The sequence below is a fragment of the Panthera leo genome, chromosome B3 (genome assembly GCF_018350215.1).
Source record: "Panthera leo isolate Ple1 chromosome B3, P.leo_Ple1_pat1.1, whole genome shotgun sequence".
NCBI lineage: Eukaryota > Metazoa > Chordata > Mammalia > Carnivora > Felidae > Panthera > Panthera leo.
The window spans coordinates 19,779,310-19,795,156 of NC_056684.1; the positions used below are offsets into that span (position 1 = coordinate 19,779,310).

Here is a 15,847-nt window from a genome sequence, read left to right on the forward strand (position 1 = left end):
TAACTTTGTCTTTTTTGTTGTTTATATTGTTTCCTTCTTGTACTGTCTTATTATTCATTTTTCTTTTCTTTTTCCTGCCTTTCTATCATCTAATTTAGTATTTTTTAGAATTCCATTTTTATTTATCTATTTTTAGCATATATCTATCTGTGTGTATTTTTTCCCCAGTGGTTTCTCTAGATATTACATAACAGTTTACTGATGTCATCATTTTATCACTTCAAGTACAGAAATCTTACATCCCTTTACTCCATTTATAGTATAATTTTCTTAGATGTTTCTTCATATATATGCTGAGAACCATATCAGACAGTGTTATAATCTTTGCTTCAACCATCAAGCATAATTTAGAAACCTCAAAAGGCAAAGGGAAATATATTTATCTTTCTTAGAGTACTTCCTGGAGCCATTATTTTAAGGTAGGTTTTGATTTCCCCTTCATTCCTGAAGGATATTTTTTATGGATACAGAATTCTGGGTTGACAGTTCTTTCAGCATTTAAAAAGTGTTGTTCACTTCCTTCTAACATCCATGGTTTTTGATAAAAAATTTCCTCTTGTGCAAAAAAAATTTTTCTTAAAGATAATGTTGATCTCTCTCCCATTGCTTTCAAACATTTTCTTTATCATTAGTTTTCAGAAATTTGGCTATGATGTGCCCTGGTGTGGATTTCTTTGGGTTTATCTTTTTGGGAGTTTTCTCAGCTTCCTGAATCTGTAGGCTTATGTCTTTTGCCAAAGTTGGAAGTTTCAGCCATTATGTCTTTGAGTACATTTCACCTACATCCTTATTCCCCTCTTCTTCCAGAACTCTGGTAACATAAATATTAGGCATTTTGTTTTAGTTCCACCAGTCTCTGAAATTTTGTTCATTTTTATTTCAGCCTCTTCTCTTTGTTGTTCAAACTAGGTAATTTCCATGATTGTCTTCAAGTTCACGGATTTTTTTTTCTCTGTCCCCTCTATTCTGCTCATGAATCCATCTACTATTTTATTTCAGTTATTATATTTTTCACTTCTAAGATTTCCATTTGGTTCTTCTTTAGATCTCTTATTTCTTTCCTGAGATTTTCTATTTCTTTTTTGAAACTTTTTTTTTCATTTGTTTCAAGTGTGTCTGTAATTGCTTGCTAAGGCATTCTTATGATGGCTCCTTTAAATGAGATATTTTAGTAAGATAATGCTAATATCCTTGTCATCTCCACATTAGTGTTCATAGATTGTCCATTTTCATTAAGTTGAGATTTTCCTAGTTCTTGGCATGATGTTTGACTTTTGATTTATAAAATTTAAAGTTTGGGCAGTATAAGACCTTTAATTTTATTTAAACCTTCTGTTTTAGCTGGCTTCCACAGACTTCACTCCAACTAGAGGATGAAATACTTCCTGGTTACTGCAAAGTGGGAATAGATGGTCTAGGTTTCCCACTGGGGGGCCATGACTGCTGGTGACAGTAGGATTTCTGGTACTCCACTAGGTTTCCTCTGATAACACCTTGTCAGGGAGGAGTATCTTGTTACTGTGGCCATTACTGACCACATTGAGTTCGTGGCCTCATTACTGTGGGGTGGTAGTAAAAGTCCTATCTTTCCACTAGACCTTCCCTGACACCACTCAAGCAGGGAGGCACCTTGTTACTGCCAGATGAGGGTGGAAGTCTATGCCCACATGATACTCCACTGATACTATAAGGTATGTGGGAGGTCTTTGTTAACGTCCAGCAAGAATGTGAAGAATAGGTATTATTTTTTCTTCCAGTGCTTGGTAGAATTCACCAGTGATTCCATAATGGCTTGAAGTTTTCTTTGTGCAAAGGCTGTTCAGTTCCAATTCAACTTCTTTAATAGACACAGGGCTAGTCAGATTATCTACTTCTTGAATGAAGTTTGGTAGTTTGTCTTTCAAGGAAATTTGTCCATTTTATCTAAGTTGTCAAATTTACTGGTATAAAATTGTTCATAATATTGACTTGGTATTCTTTTACTATCTATAGAACCTGAAATAATGCCATGTCTCTCATTTCTAGTATTTTTAATTTGTACCTTCTCTTTTTCTTCTGATCAGTCTAAAAGTTTATAAATTTTATTGATCTTCTCTGAGAAATAGACTTTGGTTTTTACTGATATTTTCATTGTTTTTCTTTTTTTATACTTCACTGATTTCTGTGTTATTTTCTAATATTTACTTCTGATGTAATTTGGGATTTTTTTTTTTTTTTTTTTTTTTTAGTTTATTAAGTGGAAGCTGATGTCATTGATATACACATTTCTGATATAGACATTTAGTGCTACAAATGTCCCTCCAAGTATCATTTTAATGGCATCCCATAAATTTTGATGTATTGTGTTTCATTTCATTTGATATATAATACTTTCTAATTTCCTCTTTGATCTCTTCTTTGATCCATGTATTATTTAGAAGTGTGTTATTTACTTTCTAAATATTTGAGGATTTTCCAGATAGCTCTCTGTTACTGATGTCTACTTTAATTCTCCCGTGACCAGAGAACATATTTTGTGTGAATTGAATCCCTTTAAATTTGTTGAGAATTTATTAAGTCCCAGAATATGGTCTATCTTGGTAATTTGTGTGCACTTTCAAAGAATGTATACTCTGCTGTTATTGGTTGAAGTGTTCTATGAATGTCAATTAGGTCAAATCATTTGATAGTGCCTTTTTCATGACAATTTTTATTTGAAGTGACCTGAAAACCTGAAAAAGTAAACTCTCACTTCTACACAATGTTGAAAAACAAACAAAAAACCACAAAATTCTACCAAATCCCTTAAAATATTTCACTTAGTGTATTTAAGTTAATAAAACTGGAGGAAACTTTAAAGAAAAAAATAATACATTTCATGACTAGAGATTACTGATCTGTTACCCAAATTAGAGGATCACAAAATGTTAGATCTGAAGGACACTTCAGAGACAAGACCAAAGATCTTATTTTACAGCAACTCTGAAACTAAGAGATGTGTCCAAGGCAACACACTGAATTTATGCCAACCATGCTTCATCCTGTATTACTGTTTACCTGCTCTACTGTGCAGAAGATGTGGGCATCATCCTGCTGGAAGCGTCTAACTCGAGTCAAGCCACTTAAAGTTCCCGACAATTCATTCCTATGAAGAACTCCAAAATCAGCAAATCTTATAGGCATTTCCCTCCATGATCGTGGACGATGGGCAAACATTAAACTAGAAAAGATGCAACGACACATAGCTTGTACTTAGCACAGCAAAGATTAAGTAATTATCTAAATAATAAGTTACAATGAAGCCTCAAGACTTGTAAACACCTTATTCTGGTTCTTAGATCACCAGCTTAAAAACAAATTCTAGGAATTATTGAACCTTGAATTTATATTACTGCAGTACTCTGAGAAAGGACCCTGTCCGTCCTCTCTTCCAGAAATTCTGTTCCATATTCTTATTCACCCAATGAATTTCCACTTACTGTGTACAATTTACTTCAAAGTCTACTTTTTTGTGTGTAAGTTTATTCATGTGGAGAAAGACAAAGAGAGTGAGTGGGGAAGGGGCAGAGAGAGAGAGGGAGAGAGAGAATCCCAAGCAAGCTCCGCACTGTCAGTGTGGAGCCCAATGCAGGGCTCAAACTCACAAAACATGAGAGCATGACCTCTCACAAAACATGAGAGCCAAAGTGGGATGTTCAACCGACTGAGCCACCCAGGCGCCCCCTCAAAGTCTACTTCTTAAGTGAAGCCCTCTCGGACACCTCCGTAGGCAGGGCTGGGCAGTCTGCCCTCAGGCTCCAAGAACACCTGGAATGTGCCATTATTTTGGCACTGAACCTAATTGTTTTTTCAACATTTTTATTTATTTTTGAGAGACAGAGAGAGACAGAGTGCGAGCAGGGGAGGGGCAGAGAGAGAGAGACGGAGACACAGAATCCAAAGCAGGCTCCAGGCTCTGAGCTGTGAGCACAGAGCCTGATGCGGAACTCGAACCCATGAACCGTGAGATCATGACCTGAGCCGAAGTCAGATGCTTAACCGACTAAGCCACCCAGGCGCCCCAGATTTGCTTCACTTTTAATACTCACCAATGCCCTGGACAGTTCATGGGCTTAAGGGCAAAAGTGTCCTTTTCAATATCAAAGGTAAACATGTTCTCACTGTAATGCTGCCAGTGGCCTGAGGTTTCCCAGAGCCTGCTGTTGTACATGTTGGGAGAGAGCACCTCTGTGAAGTTACGTTGGTGATATTCCTCCTTTAAGATAAATGCGTTGAATGTTAAAATGTGGCACAACAGATCACAATTCCACGCGAAGTAACACTAGATGCAAATATTTTTAACTTAGGATTACATCCTTTTTTTTTTAATGTTTATTATTTATTTTTGAGAGAGGGAGAGGCAGAGTGCAAGCTGGGGAGGGCAAAGAGAGAGAGGGAGATACAGAATCCAAAGCAGGCTCCAGGCTCCCAGCTGTCAGCACAGAGCCCGAGTGGGGCTCGAACTCACGAACCATGAGATCACGACCTGAGCCAAAGCCAGATGCTCAACTGACTGAGCCACCCAGGCACCCCTGGGATTGCATCTTATATTAATTCCTGGTTAAGGTGCCCTCAGTTTTAGGTGTCGTACTCTCTGGGTCATGAAGGTTAGATTAATGTACTCTCAGTATAATTTTCATATTAAGTATCTTTATTTTATATTATAAAACTGCACATAGTCCATGTTTTAATTCTTTGAAAATTAGTAATTGAAATTATATATAATTACATATAACATCTATTATATGTATTATATACTATTATATATTATATTATTATGTATATATAAGCTTTCTATAACTACAAACTCCCAAATCCTGCTACATTCTAGATAAACAGCAGGATTTTTTCTATACTGAAGAGGTAAAATAATTTCATAACTCAATAAGCCTGAATGCTACATTGCATGAAAATTTACTTTTGATCTATTTAGTTTTATCATTATTTTTTAAAGTTTATTTACTTATTTTGAGAGAGAGAGAGAGAATGAGCAGGGGAGGAGCAGAGAGAGAGAGAATCCCAAGCAGGTTCCAGGCTGTCAGGGCAGAGCCCAACACAGGGCTTGATCCCACAAACTGAGATCATAACCTGAGCTGAAATTCAGATTGGATGCTTAACTGACTGAGTCACACAGGTGCCTCTGATCTATTTAGTTTTAAATAGAAATGAAGCTGAGAATTTTAATTTTTATCACATGAAGTGGTTGAAATCTATAAAGTCATGAACTGGCTTTTCTCCCTCCCTCCCTGTAAATGGCTTCCCTACTTCAATCACTGAGGACAGGAAAAGAGAGTCAGCTGAAGTACTTATTTTAATTTTTTTTTTCTTCCGGATAGCAATCAGATGACCTTTGTTGCTGGTTTCCTAGGTTCTTACCATCCGTTAATCACTTAAGAAATACTTGGTACAAATCTAGACCACCATATTTTAATGAAGTAAAAAAAAATATTTTTCACAATTAAAAAAGTCTAAAACATGACATTTTAAAATTACTAACACTTAAAAGGATGCTATTTGTTACTCTTTGGCAGAGCATCTTTTCAGCCACTCGTGGATAGCTGGGTGTCAGCCATTCAGTAAGCTGCTTTACCTAGCCTTCATTTTTACTAAATGAGAAAGTTTTAACAAAAGTATAGGTTATAACAAATAGCACTAATTATTTTGTGGCTATGTCAGATACCTCTATATATTCAGATTAAACAAGGTCCCCAAAATTGAAGAACTGTTGGTGTGTTTGCTTATTTGTTTTTACTAGAGACTGGTTTAAAGCTTGGCTCAGAGATGATGATCAATCGACTTTTAAACCACTCTGGGTACAATTGCTACTCATGTTCACAATTCATGTATTTGGGAATGATTTTAAAGTATGTCTTAGGGGTGCCTGGGTGGCTCAGTTGGTTAAGAGTCCAACTTCGGCTTAGGTCATGATCTCGCAGTTTGTGAGTTTGAGCCCTGCGTTGGGCTCTGTGCTGACAGCTCAGAGCCTGGAGCCTGCTTCGGATTCTGTGTCTCCTCCTCTCTCTGCCCCTCCCACGCTCATGCTCTGTCTCTGTCTCTCAATAATAAGTAAACATTTAAAAAAAAAATTTTTAACTATGTCCTATGAAGGGAATGTCATTATGTCTACTGCTTACTTAGTTTAGCAAAAACCAATTATTACTACCATCTACATGCCTCATCTCTATATATTATAACATACACATGTAATATATGTATTGTTTTGTCTTTCTTATACACACATGCATACATGTAAGAGAAAGATAAAGCAAACTGGCAAAATGTTAAAAATTGATGAATCTAGATGAAAGATACATGGATGTTCAGTGTACTGCACTTTAACTTTCTGTAGATTTGAATTTTTCAAAAGAAAAAGTTGGGGAAAAATATATCTCATACCATTTCATCAATTTATTTCTCTAAAGAGTAAAGAATATCAAGTGCTGGCAAAGAATACAGCCATGCTGGTTGAGAAGTCTACAGCTCAGTCTGGTCTCCTGAAGAAACCCTGATCGCTTATTCTGAAGATTAAAAATCATATTTCATCCATGGAAATGCAAGCTGGTGCAACCACTCTGGAAAAAAGTATGGAGTTCCTCAAAAAACTAAAAATAGAACTACCCTACGACCCAGCAATTATACTACCAGGCATTTATCCACAGCATACAGGTGTTTCAAAAGGACACATGCACCCCCATGTTTATAGCAGCACTATCAACAATAGCCAAAGTATGGAAAGAGCCCAAATGTCCATCAATGGATGAATGGATAAAGAAGATGTGGCATATATATACAATGGAGTATATTACTCAGCAATCAAAAAGAATGAAATCTTGCCATTTGCAACTGTGTGGATGGAACTGGACGGTATAATGCTAAGTGAAATTAGTCAGAGAAAGACAAAAATCATATGACCTCACTCATATGAGGACTTTAAGAAACAAAACAGATGAACATAAGGGAAGGGAAACAAAAATAATATAAAAGAAGGGAGGGGGACAAAACAGAAGAGACTCATAAATATGGAGAACAAACTGAGGGTTACTGGAGGGGTTGTGGGAGGGGGGAAGGGCTAAATGGGTAAGGGGCACTAAGGAATGTACTCTGAAATAATTGTTGCACTATATGCTAACTAATTTGGATGTAACTTTTGAAAAATAAAAAATAAAATTAAAAATAAATAAATAATTTTAAAAAAAGAAGGAAGCCCTATACTCAGCTGCTGCTTTATGTAGCCAATGTAGATCATGATTTCTTCCAGCTTAAAAATGTTTCATGTCTTTGACTTACTTCAGGCCTCTAAGGGAAACTTCCATTATCTGTGAGAAAGCAGTAACTGAATGTGGCCTCCTCACTATAGGGAGAGTAGCTCATGGCCAGTGATGGCACCCTGCCTCCCCCAGGTCCTGACCAGGCAATCAGAATGCTGGCCAAAGAGACACACTTGCGCTGTTCAGAATGCCTGTATAAAAATCTCACAAACAGCAAAATGGATGAAGGGGAATGAGAGATACAGGCTTCAAGTTGTGGAATGAATAAGTCATAGGAATAAGATGCACCATTAAGGAATATAGTCAATGATATTGTAATAACAATGTATTGGCTAGATGGTAGCCACCCTTGTGGTGAGCTTAGCATGAAGTCTAAACTTGTGCAATCACTATGTAGTACACCTGAAACTAATGTCACATTGTGTGTCAACTATACTACTCAAAGACAAAGTCTCAAATAGCAGCTTATTCACTGATTGAGTTTCCACTGTGGTCTGGCATTGTTGCCAGGGTAGCAAGAGTGAGCAAAACAATCCTATCTGTGCCATCCATAGGGACAGTTCACCATTGTCCTCTGGTGGGGGACAGATGAAAAAAGATACAATTCCATTATTAGAGTTTAATGAGGGCCTGCATAGGAGAGGTAGAAGTTGCTATCTAAAGCGTCTCTATGTCCACTTTGTTGGTTCCACATTGAGTTTTTCAGTCAAAATTGTAATACATGTCACGACAGAGCACATAAAATGGCACACTGGAAATTATCTCCCTAACATAAAAGAGACACGGATGGTGGGGGAGGGTGGGGTGAGAAATGGAGCAAGGAATGATGTGATGATGAAAATACTATAATCATTTGACCCTTTTTGAGCTTTCAGAGAAGCTTAAATATGTTATATCAAGGGAGGCCACTTAATAAGTGAAACATTGGTACATTTGTCTGACATAAAGTGGGAAAAGGAAGTGAAGAAAACTTTTAGTTTGGAACTAAGGAATCAAATTTTAGTATATTTCCATGTTAACAAAACAGTCCTAATTTTAAAATTAATTCCTTATGTAAAGAATATTTTTAAGGCAATGGAAATAATCCTGTATGATATCATAATGCTGAACACATGTCATTATACATTTGCCCAACCCATAGAATATATATCACCAAGAGAGAACCCTAATGTAAATGAGGGACTTTGGGTGACTGTGATGTGTCAATATTGGCTCATCGATGTAACAAATACATCACTCTGGGGGTGGGGGGCTGTTGTGATGGGGCACACTATGCATGTGTAGGGGCCGGAAGTATATGTGAAATCTGTACCTCCCTCTCAATTTTGCTGCAAACCTAAAGCTGTTTTAAAAATAAAGTTTTGATTTAAAAAAATCATATTTCATCCTGAAATACTAGTTTCAGGCCATTGAAGGTACTGAATCTCTACCTGCACCTGGTGATCTGGCTACCTGAAAGCACCTAAATATCAGGGCCACAGAGCAATGCTTCCCAGCAATTTTCATCATAAAAACTACAGAAATTCCACTTAAATGACTCCTTCCCCAAGCCACACTAAAATAACAGAATTTTTATAAAAGCAAAAATCTACAAGGTCAAGGGGAAAGGAGGAGAGATGAAAGCTATATAGTTAAGAATCTGTAAAGTAGATGAACAATTGCCTTGGCAGACCTGGGGAAGCTGAAAACTGAATGGGAGAATCCCAGAAGCAAGTCTGCTTTAGCTGGGTATAGATTTCTAGGTTTCCCTTTTTTTTTTTTAAGTTTGTTTATTTTGAGAAAGAGAGCAGGGGAGAGACAGGAAGAGAGTGAGAACCCCAAGAACCTCTGCATTGCCAGCATGGAGTCTGATGAGGGGCTTGATCCCACAAACCATGAGATCATGACCGGAGCTGAAATCAAGAATCAGACATTTAATTGACTGAGCCACCCAGGAGCCCCATTTAGGCTTAATATTTTTAAGGCATTGTTTTGTCTTCTGTTTTTTAGTGTTCCATTGAAAATGTCATTCCATTCTGATACCTAGTCCTATGTCTATGGCTTTCTCTCTCAGGAGACGTAGGATCTTTTCTTTATCCATAAAGTTTTGGAATCTCTCAGTAAGGTACCTTAGTTCCCAAGGAAAGAATGCTTTCACCAAAAATCCCAGACATACTTCTGTTGGGATTTGCAACTGTCCCTGGCCCATTTGGGGTCCCCTATGCTAGTTAACCAAAAGGCAAAGAATGACTTGCTCTTCTGGCCAGGATGACTGACTCAAATTATTGAGGAGGATTGTGCTACTGTTAAACAACGGAATAAGGGCTGTGTCTGGAATCAGTGAGGAGCCTTAAGCATTTCCACATCTAACAGTGATAGTCAGTGGGGAAACCCTGGTAACCTAAATAAGAGAGGATCATGAAGAGCTTGGATCCTGTGGGAAGACAATTTGGGTCATCCACTGTTATGGGTTGAATGGTGTCCCTCAAGAAAGGCACACTGAAGTCCTAACCCCAGGACACCAGAATGCGGACTTTTGGGGAAACGGGGCCTTTACAGAGGTGATCATCTTAAGATTTGGTCATTAGAGTGGGCTCTAATCCAATATGACTGGTGTTCTTATAAAAGGGGGGAATTTGGACAGAAACAGACACATATAGAAGGAAGATGATGCAAAGCCACACAGGGAGAAGGCCATGTGAGGGCTGGGGTGGAGGCATCAACAAGCTGAGCATCACCAGCAATGGTTGACAAACCACTGCTAGCTGGGAAGAGTGGAAGAAGGACTCACCCACAGGTTCCAGAGGGAGCATAGCTCACCAATGCCTTAATTTACACGTCTGGCCTCCAGAACTGCAAGACAATACATGTCTGTTGTTTTAAGCCACTCTGTTACAGTGCTTTGTTAGGCACTCTGTGAAACTAATGCATTCACCAAATGAAATGCTCTGTCCATCTGAGATATTGGCGGGACAAGGAGAATATGGAATGGGTGGTGGAGGAAGGAAGCTCTGATTTATTAACTTAGGCCTTGTGTCCATCTACAGAGCCTAGGGCTGGAACTATTACACTGAATTATTTCTTTTCTCTGAATACATGAAGAACACTGATGGTGGCTAATGTCACATTTTAATTTTTGCTGAGACTGAACTGATATAAATGACACATTGGCTGATGGGACTTTGTGTGAGGAAATAAATAACTTCATGCAAGCAAAGGACAAAAGTGGACACCAGTAGCAAAGGGATTGGGCTGTGTTGGTTTTTCTCCATTTACAAACCCGAGCCACCCCATCCTGGGATATCTGCCTCCCTTCTCTGCTCTGCTCTGTGTTCCCCAAAGTTGACTTCTATGGACTCCATCACCAGGCTTACTTGCCTTGAGTTCTAGTTGGGTTTGACCAAGGAGAGGTTCCAAAAGGATCCCAAGGGTAGGAGAAGAGAGTGGTCAGGGTATTTACTCCCTCCTTTCCTACTTCTTCCTTGCCTTGGGTTTATTCTGTCTCTGGCTGTAATCTCCAGTTACAGCCTCTCTTTCACACTTCAAGCTCTCTCTAAGTTCTGGAACACTTTCTCCTCACCTGTTTGGGCCTAGGGGTGGAAGGTAAGGGAGCCTGATGTTGGTAATCCCTGGGTACTCTACATTACCTTCTTAGTTACCTCAACTGGACCCACACCTCTGCAAATATTTTCTTCTCTAGATTCCCTAGAGTTAAATCCTTTGAGTGCACTGTCAGGACTCTCCCTGCACAGGGCTAAATGTTTTGATATCTTATATGTCTGCAAAGACAAGTTTGGTTTGGAAATCCACTGAATCCAAGGTTGTGGCAACAGGAAGCACAAGTTCTCCAAATGGGTTATTAGAATAAAAAGCAAGAGAAGCCACTCCCTTCTACTCCATGATTTTTCTTCTAAAGATAAACATAAATTTACCATATGACCCTGAAATTACACTCCTACATATTTACCCAAGTAAAATGAAAACCTGAAAACCTATATTCATACAAAAACCTGTACATAAACATTTATAACAGCTTTATTCATAATTTTCTAAATTTGGAAGCAATCCAAATGTCCCTCAGCTAAGGAATCTGTGTTATGTCCATACAATGGAATACTGCTCAATAATAAAAGGAGACTACCATTAATATACTTATTAGCCTGAGGGAAAGAAACGAGTCTCAAAAGATTATATACAGTGATGATTCTGTTTATATGGCAAAATTTTCAGGATGGAGAACAAATCAATGGTTTGATCAAAGGAGAAAGGGTTTGACTCTAAAGAGGTAGCATAACAGAAATTTTTTGGGTAATGAAGTTGCTCTGTATCTTGAATATTGTGATGATAATACAATTCTGCACATTTGTTGAAAAAGTATGAGTTTTATTGTATGAAATTCTAGAATGAAAAAATTTAAGGAAAGTAAGAAAGATAGAGAACCAGTTGATAGACATGTTCCTGAATACAGGGGGAAGAGTTTCAAGTAGGGTAACAACAAGATGTCCCTATTTATTTACTATCAGTTTTCCATACAGTCAGTAACCAATATACATCCAAACGTTCACCCACCTTAGCTTGAACGTAAGTGGAGGTCATCTCACCCCAGAATCAAAGACTCAGAAACTTTGGAATTTCCTTCTTACTGGGAATAATATGCCCTCCTGCATGACCTTCCACAGAAAGGCAACAGTTCTATTTCTGAGAAAAATGGCCCCACACGATGGAGTGTTTCTGCACTATGCTCAGTATCACCTACCCCACTACTCTGGCTACAGTTGACAGGACCTGGCACCAAGCCACAGTCTGTTGACACTGGACGGGCCAATGGCCCTTGAGGTGGCCTGATGTGAATGAGAATCTGCCCCACATGTACACCCTCTACTGCCTGGTGATTAACCAGAACTGGATCTCTGTTGAAGGACTGTGAGACACAGAGAAGGGGTACAGAAAAAAAAAAAAAAGGACACAAATGATCAGACTGAACAAAAAAATAAGACCCAACAATATTCTAGTTTTCAAGAAATGTACATTCAATATAGAAACAGAAATAGGCAGAAAATAAAAGGAAAGAAAAAGATATATCACACAAGCCCTAACATAAGAAAGCAGTTTTGCCAGTATTAATATCAAGTAGACTTTTAAAAAAATTAGCTTGATGAAGGTCAAATGCTGTATGGTTCCACTTACATGAGTTACCTAGAATACCCAAATTCATAGAGACAGAAAGTAAAATGGTGGTTATCAGAAGCTGGGGGAGGTGGGGACGGGGAGTCATTGTTTAAGGGGTTCAGAGATTCATTATGCAATGATGAAAAGGTTCTAGAGAGTTTCAGTTCTGCAAGATGAGAAGAGTTTTGGAAATGGATGGTGGTGATAACTGCAAAACAATATAAATGTATTTAACACAACTGAACCATACGGTTAAAAAGGGTTAAAATAGTAAATTTTATGTTATATATGTTTTACTACAAAATAGCTTTATTTAGGTATAATTTATATGCAATAAAATTCACCAATTTTGAGTACATGATTCTTAATGACTTTTGACAGATGTATACAGTCATGTAATCTCCACCATAATCAACACATAGGATATTTCCATCACATCAAAAAGTTCCCTCCAGATCCTCTGTAGTCACCCCCTATCCCTGTCCCCAGGACCCCTAATTGTCTTTCCTATCACTATAGTTTTACCATGTCTAAAAGTTCATATAATGGAATCATACCACATGTGGCCTCTGACTGACTTCTTTGGTTTAGCATAAAACCTTTGAGATTATTCCTTCTTGTTGCATGTATCAGTACTCCATTCCTTTTTATTGCCGAGGAGTAGTCCATTACATATCACGGTTATGCTTATCTGTTCACTAGCTGATGAGACTCTCTGTTGTTTCCATTTTTTTGCTACAATAAATAAAGCTTCTATGGACATTCAAAGTCTCTGTATAGACATGTGTTTTTATTTTTCTTGGGTAAATAACCAGGAGTGAAATTGATGGGTCACACAGTTAAGCATATGTTTAACTGTGTAAGAAACTGCCAAACTGTTTTTACAAAGTAGCTGTACCATTTTGCATACAGGCAATGGGAGTTAGAATTTCTCCACATTCTTGCCAAGTTCTAGTGTTTTCAGGGTTTTTTTTGTTTTTGTTTTTGTTTTGTTTTGTTGGCCATGGGGAGTGTGTGTGTGGAGGGGGACATTCTAGTGCACATGTAATTATACCTCACTGCAGCCCTAATTTTCATTTCTTTGATGACTAATAATGATGAGCACCTTTTTTTATCTGTTTCTCTGCCATTTCTATTAAAAAATCAAATATCTAGGCATAAACTTGATGAAAAATGTGCAAGACTTCTAAAATAGAAATTAAAAAACATTGCTGAAGGAAAATAACTAAATGAACTGACAAAATTTCCATGTTCATAACTCAATGTGGTTAAGATGTAAATTATCTACAAATTAATCTATAGAGTGAAGGACATTCCAATAAAAATTCCAGCAGTTATTTTTTAGAAACTTGATAAGCATCATATAAAATTTATATGGAAACACAAAGAATTTTGAATAGCCAAAATAATCCTGAAAAACTTAAAATTAAACTGATATTAAGACTTAAGGGGCGCCTGGGTGGCGCAGTCGGTTGAGCGTCCGACTTCAGCCAGGTCACGATCTCGCGGTCCGTGAGTTCGAGCCCCACGTCAGGCTCTGGGCTGATGGCTCGGAGCCTGGAGCCTGTTTCCGATTCTGTGTCTCCCTCTCTCTCTGCCCCTCCCCCGTTCATGCTCTGTCTCTGTCCCAAAAATAAATAAAAAACTTGGAAAAAAAATTAAAAAAAAAAAAAAGACTTAAAATATAGTTAAAATAAGTACAGTAATCAAAGCAGTGTGGTGTTAGTGCAAGGACAGACAACAAAGGGACAAAAGAATAGAATAAATATCCAGAAATACATAATGACTATTATATGCATATGATTATACAGTTTAGGACAAAGACTCTACTGTATTAATAAATGGTATTGAAGTTACTGGCTAACCCTATGGAAAAATTGAACCTTGATCCCTCTACTGCACAGAACCTAAAAATGAATTCAAGGTAGATCATGTCCTTAAGTCTGAAAACAAATTCAACCAAGCTTCTAGAATGGAAAAAAGAAGAATATTTTCATGACTCCAAAATAGGCAAAGATTTCTTAAACACAGCATGAAAGCACTAACCAGAAAGGAAAAAAAAAAAAAAAGCAAAACAGGACTTTGTTAAACACGAGAACTGTTGGTTAAAACACATCATTAAGAAAGTGAAACAATAAGCTGTAGCCTGAAAAAATATACTCATAATATGTACATTTAGCAAATGATTCATATCAGAATACAGAAGAACTCCTAAAAATAATTAAGAGACTAACAATCCAATTTTTTTAATTGACAAAATACTTCACAAAAGAGGATTCCAAATGACCGACAAGCATATGAAAAGGTTGTCACATCATTATTCACCAGGGAAATGCAGAATAATACCACGGTACCAACCAGAATGACAAACTGAATACCAAGTGTTGAAGAGAATGTAGAGTAAGTGACAGCTCATATATTTTAGAAGGAACATTAAATGGTTCAACCACATGAAAACTTTTCAGCATTTTGTTAAATTAGTCAATAACAGGGGCACCTGGGTGGCTTGGTCAGTTAAGCGTCCGACTTCAGCTCAGGTCATGATCTCACGGCCCGTGAGTTCGAGCCCCGTGTTGGGCTCTGTGCTGACCGCTCAGAGCCTGGAGCCTGTTTCAGATTCTGTGTCTCCCTCTCTCTCTGCCCCTCCCCTGTTCATGCTCTGTCTCTCTCTGTCTCAAAAATAAATAAACGTTGAAACAAAAATTTAAAAAAAATTAGTCAATAACACTCTACAACCTAGCAATTCCACTTCCACGTATATACCCAAGAGAAGTGAGTACTCGTGCCCACCAAAAGACATGTACAAAAATGTTCATAGCAGTTTCATGTCAAATAGCTCCAAAGTGGAAACAACTTAAATGTATACCTACAGGAGAACAAATAAATACGCTGTACTATATTCACAAAATGAAATACCTCAAACAATAGAAAAATAATTATATGCAAAACCTGGATGACTCTCAGACATTAAGTTGAACAAAAGAAGCCAGAAACACAATAAATAGCTAATACTGTAGGAGTCCATTTACATGAAGTTTTGAAGACCAGGAACAATTGATCTATGGTAGACAGAAATCAGCAAGATTATCCCAGGTGAAAAGAGGGGAGGTGGGTATTGACTGGGAAGACCCAAGAGGACCTTATAGGATGGAGCTGTTCTATGTCTTGATCTGGGTGGTGACTGTGTAGATGTACACACATGGGAACATTTATTGACCTGTATGCTTCAGATTTATGCATTTTAACAAATGTAACTGAACCTCCAATCAGCAACTCTGGCACCAGCTTCCACCTGAATGTGGCCATATAAGGAATTCAACGTAAGAACCATGCAATTAAGTCTAACACTTGGAACCATTAGAGATAACAATGAAAAAAAAAATGGCCATTTTAAGCCACTAAGCTTTGGGATA

General features: G+C 37.7%; 1 protein-coding gene across 1 annotated transcript in view; it reads right to left on the reverse strand.

The window, feature by feature from the left end:
• TARS3 (threonyl-tRNA synthetase 3) overlaps nt 1–15,847 on the reverse strand; it is a 63,323-nt gene that overhangs the window by 16,996 nt on the left and 30,480 nt on the right. Inside the window, exons 11-12 of the mRNA XM_042941194.1 lie at nt 4,068–4,234; nt 3,037–3,199 (exon numbers count right to left, since the gene is read on the reverse strand). Coding sequence (XP_042797128.1) covers nt 3,037–3,199; nt 4,068–4,234 — 330 coding nt within the window. The remainder of the gene's footprint in view (nt 1–3,036; nt 3,200–4,067; nt 4,235–15,847) is intronic.